Source organism: Glandiceps talaboti, chromosome 5, assembly GCF_964340395.1.
Source record: "Glandiceps talaboti chromosome 5, keGlaTala1.1, whole genome shotgun sequence".
Classification (NCBI taxonomy): Eukaryota; Metazoa; Hemichordata; class Enteropneusta; family Spengelidae; genus Glandiceps; species Glandiceps talaboti.
In genome coordinates, this window is record NC_135553.1 from 9,321,514 (window position 1) to 9,333,862 (window position 12,349).

Sequence of the window (12,349 nt, forward strand, 5' to 3'; positions counted from 1 at the left end):
TACCAGTAAAACAGAAAGTGAAAGTTTCAACTTCACATTTCTCCTTAATATCGAGTAATATCATCCTGTAATAATCATCATGTGGAATTATACATTTATTTCTACATGGTTACAAACTAATAGTTGTGAACGCACTTCTCTGGATGCTAATTTTGCCTTCAATTGGCGCATCAACACTTACCGTTTCGATACAGAGAGTTTTACGAAATGATTTCAAGTCATTTTCCAAACGTTTGCCATTTAAACTTTAATCCCATAGAATGATTACTCTCCTTGCGTTTCCGCCAAACACAGTCAGATGGTTTCCTCCTGAAACTATTTCAGTCGACAGTCATTTTCATCCTTGAAATGTTGAAAGGCATAGCTTTTACGCAGTTTCCTTAGCAACGGAATTTGCTGTATGAATCGCCAGCTCATGCTGTGGAGACACGTCATAGTTTCCATGGTGACGAGCTCTTATAGCATATACAGGAAATGCTGGCAAATTAAACGCATCAGGTAGTACAGAAAAAGTATTTTTCTATAAATTACGTATAAGATGGGTATTTATAGTGAACCATATTAAGTAATTAGAATTGATGTTACACACAGAGTTTATTTCACTCCCATCGTTAATTGTTTGTAAAAATATCAAATTATGTTGCTATAATACTACAATAACTGGATATTGGCGAGAAAATAAGAAAATATTCATTTATTATTCTGTACCTTTTCTCAGTTAAATTCCCAAGATTTAGACTGAATTACGACGGCGAGACATTTTTTATTTTTTATTTTTTGTGAAAGTAAATACTGTGAGTGCTGTAAAATATAACACAGCTCAAAATGAGACGTGAAGATAATGTGACAACAAAACGTCATCATGCCTCTCCTATAACAAAACGTCACAGATAGAAAGGTCCATCGCTGTCTTCAATGTTATTTTCACGAGTTCTTTCTCAAATTATTTATCTGTGTTTCATTGATGGCCGTATGATATGATATGATATGATATGATATGATATGATATGACATGATGTGATATGATATGATGTGATATGATGATATGATATGATATGATAGTATAGTATAATATAGTATAATACAATATAATATAATATAATATAATATAATATAATATAATATAATATAATATAATATGATATGATATGATATGATATGATGATATATGATATGATATGATATGATATGATATGATATAATATAGTATGATATAATATAACATAATATAATATAATGCAATACAATAATATTTTATATCAACTTTATTGTTTATCAAATGAAAGGGTATAAAATGGAACGTTTCCTTTCGACAACACACCTTTCCCGACTTCCTGTAATCTCACACATCAACAAAAGATAAATACAAACGAGACCCATTATGTTTTAAATGCTAGACATCAGTTTTTGAGTGCAAGTGACCGACACAGTTGAAGAAATTAGAATTCGGAATGGAGTAGGTTTATTTGGTCCTAGTTAATTCTAGTAGCTTTTCTCTTCAGTGATTCAGTGGAGACACAGTTCTTAGCTAATTGCTTGGAGCCAGTGAATGATCGTGCTTACCAGTGATGTATTTCCCTTCGTTTTTTAGCACTTCAGTCAGAAAGTCACTTTTCGAACCTAGACATCAAGTATATACTTTGATCGTATATTTTGGAACAAGCTATAAGTTTTCTTGTATGAGATGTATTCACATTATTTTCAAAAAATACCCCTCCCCCTCCCCAATGCAAAATACAATTACAAATTTATGTAATAATAGGATCAGTACAATGTAAACTGATCGTGAACTTGATACGTTATTTCTTGTTTGTTACATGTCACGTGTTATTTCAACCATAAATAAACGCAAAACGTAGGAGAGGATGGCGATGGATGACTCGGACGTTGAATATTATCAATTATGGTCACGTGATGTTAGGATGTGGAATGTTGTCTAACTTAATTAATTGGTGCTTCCATCAATAACATTTCATACGTACATAACGTGGTATTCACATATTCACCTTCGTGTGTACATTACATTACTATTAAGAATACCCAAGTCCTCCTTTTATGCAGCGGAATTTACGATAAATGTTCAGAAATGTTCCAAAATGACTGCTACCAGAGGTCACACAGGTCAATATATATGTTTGCAATCAGAGTCGTACCACAGCAATTCATTGTTATACTGCCAAGTTAGGACAAAGTTCATTTTTATTCCCCGACCTTGTTACGGAGAGTCAATATGAACACCGGCCTTCTGATCTATTCTGGGTTTTTAGCAAATATGATACATTTTACATCATAATCTTCAAGTTCAGGTTATCTCTTACAAAACGTACAGTGCACAAGTGACAATACCGCAAAGCAATAACTGTTATCCAAGGTTTTGAAATGTTGCAATTTTATAAGCAAAATATAAAAAAAAAAGTGTAAGAAAATAAAACCCCAAAATAGATCAAAAGGTGTTACCGTTTTACAAATTAAACATTAACGTAGAAGTTCGTTTATACCATGGTTATACGCTCTAAATATTCTTAGATTCTTTGAGGACACCTTCGCGAAATCGATGCATTCTGTAAATAGTGTGTCGAAATAGCCAGACCTAAACAAACTAATGCACCATTTCTTGACCAAACCACCCTCTGGGAAGCAAACGACTTGACCAACGCGCGCGCACACTAATATGCTGGTACATTCTAGACTATGGTCTATATCTATGATGATTCGATATCTTTCTTGAAATAGAAATGTGTAAGGGGAACTCAATTTTCAAACAAAACAAATTCTCGACTTTTCTCAACTTTTAAATCGTTCCCGACAGCGAGTGATACATAAGACGATGTATATGTAAGGAATACAAAGTTTAAAAAGTTTGCAATTTCGCAATGCACTGTTGTCAAAGGCAAGACTGCGCATGACTGCAACGTTAACGTAAACATTCAAAATGGCGGCGGAACTAAACATTCATACACGGCCTGCTAGGAAAACAGCAAGAAAATTTAGTCTAAATACAGAAAACGAACTTAAAGCAAGGATAAGACAGGTAAGGGAATAATAAACAATCAGTCTGATACAATAATAACGCTGGACGAAGCCGTGCAAGAATGTAATGCGCGTAAGAACGCTATCAGTACTGGTTTATTTATGCCATTTCGTCATTAACATGCCGATAATCCTTTACAATTTCCAAAGCTTGCTATAGATCAGACAGGTTTCCTTTTATTTTGTTGTAAAACCAACCATTATCGAAATCTTTCTAAACGTTTTCGTTGTCATGTGTTGGAAAGCAGAAGTATGTATGTAAACCACGAGAATGACTCGACATCCGTCGGTACGATGAGGTCACCGTACCCAAGCATATCCTGACCTGTATTGTTGTAACATATGTACAGGAATGTTGTGATGGAGAGGTCGTGTTTTTGAGAACGGGTGTATTATGGGTGTATTATGTGGTAATTCAACAGTGTGACATATTGTATTTTTACCTTATATTTATATTTACTACTAAACTGTTGTATAAATGACAATATAGTACACTTGGACTGGTGTCCATACGTGTACATGTACATACCCATAATATTACATCTATTCTACAGTACAGGATATTTCATTTCCTTCCTGACAGACAGACAGACAGACAGGATTTCATTACAAACTGGTTCTCATATAACTGCAGTATTTCCTTGCTAATTGTCGCAATGTTTTCAGACCGTCTTTATAACATACAGAATGTGAAACAGTTGTCATGAAATAGTAATTTCTCTGCTAGATTATTATACCTGTGAACGACATTTTCCCTTTTATTTTCATAACTTATTATATTAATATGTGAGAAAAATACACTCAACCAGGATATATTTGTATTTTAACATTTCTAACGATTGGATGACCTGTCATTTTTTGTGGCTCAGCTGAGCTCTGTACTGCAAAGCTGCATGTTGTACTTCTACTACAATGTATCAGTTGTGGCATCATGATCTATCCGATAGTTTGCTTATACCAGAAGAGATAGAGCGAGTCAGTGACTCAGGGTATATCCATTTGTTATATTATTTGACAGATAAGCATAATTCTGAAGAAAGCAGTAGAGGAGAGATCATCAGAAGATCAAGCAATACTGAAAGGTTCTCAGGACATTGTTAATGAAATTGAAAGAAGGGCAAGACTTAGAGATCATGCTAAAAGGAAGCTACAAGAGGTATCACTTTTACCTGTATAGTTTTTACACACACACACACACACACATACACACACACACACACACACACACACACACACACACACTGTGACACACATACACATGCATGTGCACAAACAAACTAATGCACATGCAAACAAACAATGCACACAAACACAGACATGCAAACACACATAAATAAACAAACACAAATAAGCACATACACACAATGCACAAACCTCATTTATAACAAACTCAGTGGGAGATATGAAAATGTTTGTTAGAACAGAATATTCAGTATTTAGCAGATTTCATTTCCAAAGATGATATACTACAAACATGATTACTTACATTTATAGAAATGTAACAGTATGTTGTATGTTTGTCAGTGATATTCATGTTTGCTTTTTTGCAGTCTTTACAAAAAATAGGTAGTTTAAGAAGAATGGTGTCCATATGTGTACATGTTCCATTCTGTCAACTTAGTCACAAAAATAAGACAGAATGAAATGAAAAGACATGAAATTTAATGCCAATGCACATAATCAATTTAGAAATATTAGGAGACATAATACACATAATATGAAAAATGTAAACCCATTGGATTGAATCAATTTTCATGTTATTTTACTTCTTAGGTTGAAGACCCTCCTGGGGAACTACTATCAAAAACAATGCAATTAGTTGATGCTATTAAACAAGCCAAACATTTGGTGGTTTACACTGGAGCAGGAATAAGTACAGTAAGTTGATTCAGTGTACTTTGTAATGATTATGTAATTATATGAGTAAATTTCAGCAAAGATGGAATTAGTTTGTGATACTAGATTCTAAGTCAGTTCATGTCACTCGTAGCATATTCTGTTGCTATCTGCTACTACACCATCTAGGGTAGAAATTCTCATAGAAAGTTATCAGTAATGCTGTCATATTTGCAATGTTGTCAAATTGTTAATAAACAAATTTTGTTTGAAGAACTAAATTCAGAAGTTTTTGTATGGTTGTTGTTACCTGTAGGCAGCATCCATACCAGACTATAGAGGTCCTAATGGTGTATGGACACTGCTGCAGAAAAGGAAATCTCTAGAGGGGTGAGTGAAGATGACAATTTTTCCTTTCACATTCATTAGCATACTTGTCAATCCCCCAAATGATTGTATATTCAGTGGTTTGTTACTCTAACATACTTGATGTGAGAGGGCAGTGTTCAATCAAAAAACTTGTGATTGTAAGTCATATGTAAAGCATTCATTTCCATTCACCTGAGATGTAGATAAGTTTCACAAATTGTTTAATATCATAAAGTGTAAAATGAAACCCATATTTTATCAACTGCACATGTTCCCAATAACTTGAATAAGAGGAATGTTAATTCTAATCTGACATTGTTCTCTATCCTTCAAAATGTGTTAGGCATGCTAAAATGTCAGTCGTTTCCTTTTCCCCACTCTAGAACCAAGTCTCTGGTTGATGCTGAACCCACATTGACTCATATGGCTATAACTAAGCTTCATCATAAGGGATATGTAAGTATATTTACTGATACTATATAGTAAATGAACAATTACTCAACCTCCCCTGTTATGTGATGAACCAGTTTCGTTATTACCAGTATTTTTATAGTTCTGCTAAAAGACTGAGTCAGTATCATTATCGTTTTTGGTCATTGTTTGTAGTTCATTATTTCATCACATGACAGTGAACTTCAATGCCAGGAGCTGAATATTATCAATATTGTGGTCCTTTTAAAAAATCATACAAACAAAACATATCCACTCAAAGAGGTAAAGTGAAATCCTGGCACTTTGTTCGTTTGACAAATTCAGTAGTACAACGAGTAATTGTACGAAGACTACTTGCAGTCTCCATAGACATACAAATTGAACTGGCCTGTCTGTCATTCATACTGTTCTGTTACTCAACCATGGAATATGGAAAAACTATGAAAATTGTTGTTATGAAACATAATAGGTTCGGTTTGAACCAGGCTAAACATATTTCATTAGAGAATTTGATAATGATAGACCCTTCATCACTTCAGTGATTCCATTCCATTCCATGGATTATGTTTCAAAATTGCATCAGGTGACATGTATGTGACTATGTTGACATTCTTCTGTATGTAAGTTAAGAAGTACACTTCCATTTCCCCCCTCCTATTTCTCTATTTCTATCCTTAAAGGTGAGGCATGTTGTTTCTCAAAATTGTGACGGACTCCACATGAGAAGTGGACTCCCAAGGCAGGCTCTGTCAGAAGTTCATGGCAATATGTATATAGAAGTAAGTAACAAATCTGCCTTCCTGGTCTCTAACTGACAATTTTAAAGCTCTGAACCCTCTCATGAAAAAATTGTAGTGAGATCCTTTGATAGCAGTAACACATGTAAATACATTATGTGAAATGAGAATTAGATATTATGCCCAAATATTTTTCTTCATTCAGTTAAGGAAAATACAAGTGGGGGCCTTTTCACAAGTTTATAGATGAGCAGTGACAACCCAGTCCCTTGGCTCATGAGTATTGAGAAAAATATTGGGGAAGAATTAATTACACCTCAAATATAATTTATGAAAACTCGCAATTCAAGCACTGCAGAATCAGTGGCATATACACAAGTTGTGATGCACAACAACCAGTGTATATAAATAATATTTTCTCTTCTAAGATAATAACTTGTGTACCATATAATATAATGATATGTTTGAAAAATGTGTGTGTTTTAGTTGAATTCATGTAAAAGTAACGTTTTGAGAAATTTTCCCGGACAGGTTTGTACAGAATGTGACCCAGAAAGAGAATATGTCCGTCTGTTTGATGTAACTGAGAAGACCTCATTTAGGAGACACATGACTGATAGATGCTGTAAGGAATGTGGCTCACCACTCAGAGATACCATTGTACATTTTGGTGAGAAGGGAAATTTGGATCAACCTCTAAACTGGCAAGCAGCTGCTGATTCAGCCGATAAAGCTGATGTTATTTTATGTCTCGGATCCAGTCTGAAGGTAAATATTTTATTCAATCAACTTTATTGTAATGTGCAAAACTGCGAGTTGATTAAATATGAAATTTTTCATTGATGTCCAAGAAAGCTATGTATCTTCCAAATCTTAGATCAGTAACATAGATTTTTAGTAAATAGTTGAATGCTAATGTCTTTTTTGGTGAAAATGATAATGAGCAAGAATGCAAGTGAAAAACCTTGATCCTGTTTCTCCCAACTCATACTTACTTTTGTAAAAACAAATACCCCTTGGGAGAAGGAGGACTAATGTTATTGTTGTTAAGAATGATAGCAAGGTGACACAAATAGTGGAGACTTGACAGTTTTGGCAAATTTAGATGGAAAAGAGTATCTGAATCAGATTTCTGTATTTGAATCTGAAAAGAGTATCTGAATCAGATTTCTGTATTTGAATCTGAAAAGAGTATCTGAATCAGATTTCTGTATTTGAACCTGAAAAGAGTATCTGAATCTGAAGAGTATCTGAATCAGATTTCTGTATTTGAATCTGAAAAGAGTATCTGAATCAGATTTCTGTATTTGAATCTGAAAAGAGTATCTGAATCAGATTTCTGTATTTGAATCTGAAAAGAGTATCTGAATCTGAAGAGTATCTGAATCAGATTTCTGTATTTGAATCTGAATCAGGTTCTGTATTTGGATCTGAAAAGAGTATCTGAATCAGATTTCTGTATTTGAATCTGAATCAGGTTCTGTATTTGGATCTGAAAAGAGTATCTGAATCAGATTTCTGTATTTGAATCTGAATCAGGTTTCTGTATTTGAATCTGAAAAAGAGTATCTGAATCGGGTTTCTGTATCGGAATCTGAAAAGAGTATCTGAATCAGAGTTCTGTATCTGAATCTGAAACCAGGTTTCACAGGAACTTCCACAATTAGTGTCATCTTGCTACTTTTGGCCAACTAGCTGATTTTCAACAAATGTATATATGAGTGAGCAATGGTTAATATGCAAATTGAAAATTGAATACCTTTCCTTCTTGTGACTCACAGATTCTGAGGAGATATCCATGTCTATGGGGTATGAATAAAGTGCAACGTAAACGTCCAAAACTGTACATTATTAATCTCCAGGTAAGTTTTACAAAGTGTGCAATGTTGGAATACTTGCTTCTTTGTTTATTTATTTATTTATTTTTAATGTTGTTTATCAAGGTTATCATTAATTATACCAATTGGGAACATTCACACTCTGCGTACCTGTGTGATAGCCAAATTTTGTTGTTGGGCGTCAAAATGAGAAAAACAGGGATTTCTTGTGAGTCACCATATAATAAGAGACAGTGGAACACCAAATTTTGGTACGTCACTAGAAGTTGTGTGCATCAGTGGGGTGTGTCAAATTGGGGCACATGATTGCTGTGTACTTTGCATCACATAGTAACTTTTATTGTCAACTTACTTTGTAATGTATCAGTCACTAATTTACTGTTCCTGTAACTGCCCAGTAATATAATCTGATTTGGCCCTGTAGTAATAGTGCCTTACTCTTTCTGTATTGATAATGAAAATCATGACATAAATATCATGTTTTCCGTATATATCTTACCAGTACTTTTGAGGTTAAACCTAGAAAAATGCTATTATGAAGCAGTTCTAGTTTACCAATGTTTGCCGCTGTTACTGATTTCTTGTCCAATTTATTCCAGTGGACACCCAAGGATGATGTAGCTGCAGTGAAGATTAATGGAAAATGTGATGATGTGATGAGGATTGTCATGGAAACACTAAGCTTAGATGTTTCACAGTATCATAAGTAAGTGTTTACAAAAAATCCTGCTCGTTATTTCAGTATGAATGATGTAAAGATACGTTACTTTGTGAACTAGTCCTGTGTAGACTGAATGCTGTTATATTATGTAATTTTCAGTATATTTCTAGAGGGTAGCTGTGTAAACCAGCTTGTATTCGGCATATAAGTAAACCTAAAGGTTGCATGTAAACCACTCATTGCTGATAGAAATAAAAACAATGGCTTCATTTGGTCAATCAAATAATCAGCATAGTTTTGCTAGCAGAAATAAATTCCAAGACTAAGCTGAGCAGACATATTCAATTGCAGAGACAGTGGTCCAATCTTTCAACTGACTACACCTGTATCAAAAGATTAATTTATACTGCAAGTACTAAACATTTACAACTATTTGATGTGAAATATTTTGTTTGTTTGCAGAGACAGTGATCCAATCTTTCAGCTAACTACACCTGTATCAAAAGATGAACTTTGTACCATAAATACTAAACATTTACAACTATTTGATGTAAAGTGTTGCGATGAAGATGTAAAACCAGTACTCAATGAGAATGGAGAAGTTATAGAAAGGAAAGAAACAAATTTCAGGACAATACCAGGATGGTTTGGTAAAGGTTGTGCTAAAAGGACTGCTAAGGGGAAACGACTGAAAACAACATGACAGTTAGTGAAGCACAGTGTTTTTTGCAGAGGTTTGGAAACCCCAGTAACAGAAAGGGGGAACTCTTGTTAAAACTGGCATAGTTTCTCATGCATTATAACATAATGCTATTTGGGAACCCGGGTAAAATTGACTGGGGAACTCGGGTAGATTTCACCTTTTACCACCCTTAGCAAGAAACACTTCATCTGCAATACTTCAAGCACTCCTTCTCAATCAGATGGACAAAAAGTATCCATCAAAAATATGTCACATGTTTTTACTCACCCTCCAAATTACTTGGGGGAAAATCTTTCTCAGAGGCTGTTTTGTTATATTTTGAACAAAGGGCACACTATTTTCTTCTGTGTTGTTATTCTGTTATGTAATTTGTGTATGTATGAAAATAATCATGTTGTAAATACAGCTCTAAAGAATTGGGGGAATTGTTATTTGAAAAAAATAGGGACAGAATAATTAATTTATCACTTTTTTCTATTTTCCATTTACAAAGTTTATTGTGTTGAATTTCAGAGTTATGGTTTTTCATAAGCTGTAATGTTTTATCACAGGTGGAGAAGACTTGTCTGTAGAAGGTAGGGTAGTAGGATAAAATGCAGCAAAGATAGAGACCCAGTAGTTTAAATGCGATGTCAATCACGTTACTGTATATCTAAAGGCATACAGATATAGCAGTAATTGTAATAGTGGATTGTTTTCAATGAGAAAATTTAAATACCTCACTGTTTATGACTTATAAGTAAGACAGTATATGTCTATCATATTCTTTTCTGTCATCTCTGTGAACTCATCCAAAAACTCTTCATGTTTAAGCTTGTAGGTGACAGGGAAAACTTTCACAAAATTTGCTATTTAGATCTTTGATACAAGAATTTAATTATTATATTAGGTAATGCATAATTCAGGTATGTAGAGGGTTTCTACTGAAAAATTGAGTATTTCATGCATGTGTCATTGTTTAACACCGTGATGATACAATTCTGTATGGCTAGGAATGCTTATATCAGTTGCTACACTAGTATAATGTGTTTTCAAGCTTTGTAAGTTTAGTGTACACGAGATAGTGTGACATATACCAGTGATTGGTTGCATTGGTGTGCATGAATGTTGTTGGTTTTGGCACTGCGGTGCAAAACTGAGAACATTATCGCAAATCTATATCCAGTGAGTATATGATAATTCCATGTACACAAAATTGCATGAAAGCACTAACTTGTATTTTTTACATAATTTGTAGTTTCGGAGAAACGTACTTGTATGTAAGGCCAAAAAAAGAAAAGAATTGATTCTGGTCAGTGCGCCCATCACTTAAATACTCCCACATCGATCTTTTTTTGTGTGTATTTGTCCAGCTGCAGCCCATGCAGTCTGTAGATCCATGGGGAAACACAAAAATAAACTTCCCTACTTCAGTGAAGACAACTGTAGAGCCAATCATGAACAAACAAATGACATCTGCCCCACATTATACACACTTTCTCTAAAGTAGTAAATGAAAAGAACAGTAACTACCATAAATAGTAGACTGAGTGACAGGTTTGTTGAGAATTTAAAAAAAAAAATTGTGTCGTCGCACCATTTTAGACAAACTGTCCTGACCAGAAACAATTTTTTTTTGCCTAATAATAACAGAAACCATTGAAGTGTGGTGTCTGTGTGGGTACTCTGGGTAATATTTGTAATCATGCTTGAAGTGTTTTCTGCTGTGCTTTCACTGACATGGTCACAGAACACAAGTGGTAGTACAAATATCCTGAGTAAGCCACGCTGGCATGCACACCTCGTGGGGGCGCTGTATTATACTTGTCATCCCGTGGATGAACATGTGACTCCTAGGTTTACAAGTAACTATAGAACCTCTCCCTTGAGCAAACCCACTACAAAAATAGAATAAAAGTAATGCTTTGTACATGTATTTTCCTGAATGTGAATTTTAAAAGAGCGTTATTTCCTTCACAATTAGATAAATTTTATATGATAAAAAAGAGTACATTGTTTGGTAGATATATTTCATATATTACCAACTGTTATACATACAATAGACTGTAAGATATGTCGTGTCGTTCTGCCCTCACCGGCCTCCTCTCACCCGATACAGGTTGACTGATGTGTGAGGGCGCCCCGTCATGGCATACCTGACAGTCTACATACTTGTATGAGTGAATTTCAGGGTTCTTTCTTCAGGAATAATTAGTAATTAAAGAATCAGGGCTTTCTTTTTCCTCAGGTTGTTGATACAGAAAGGTTTATAATGGGTAAACTTCACTTCCAGTACTAGTACTGATTTTGTCTATATCTCTTTGTTGGTTTGTTATCTTGTACATTTGTATATAACTTGAACTTCATGGTTTTGCGTTTCTGAAAGATTTGTTCTTGTGTACACTTCTTTAATCATTTGTTAGAGTGTAGCTAATACAGCGAGTAACACTGAAGTAAAGCACTTTTCTCTACGTGCTACACTCATTTGTAGCATTGATATCAAGTGTTTCAATTGGTTTATTTGCAAGCCTAGCATGTGGCCTTTCTAATGTGGTCAGTTAGCAAATGAAACAGTATTCTGTTACACTTGATATGGATGCTATAAACGATTGTGGTATATACAGAAAACACTTTACTTTGGTGTTCTGGGTTTAGTTGTAGTTAACTAGTGGGCCAGTCTGTGGTTCATTTGAATAGCCTCATATAGAATAAATTCTTACATATATATCAGTGATATCTAAAGTTTGCATCAGTGCACTTGCAT

At 34.4% G+C, this 12,349-nt stretch overlaps 1 protein-coding gene across 1 annotated transcript; it reads left to right on the forward strand.

Annotated features, from left to right (window-relative positions):
* Positions 1-2,932: 2,932 nt before the first annotated feature.
* On the forward strand, positions 2,933-10,764 carry LOC144435315 (NAD-dependent protein deacetylase sirtuin-7-like). Its single transcript, XM_078123907.1, has 10 exons — positions 2,933-3,031; positions 4,049-4,186; positions 4,804-4,908; positions 5,183-5,256; positions 5,619-5,691; positions 6,348-6,446; positions 6,936-7,172; positions 8,186-8,266; positions 8,842-8,948; positions 9,366-10,764. The coding sequence occupies exons 1-10, from the start codon at positions 2,933-2,935 to the stop codon at positions 9,604-9,606; spliced, it is 1,254 nt and encodes a 417-aa protein (XP_077980033.1). The 3' UTR covers positions 9,607-10,764.
* The last annotated feature ends 1,585 nt before the right edge of the window (positions 10,765-12,349 follow it).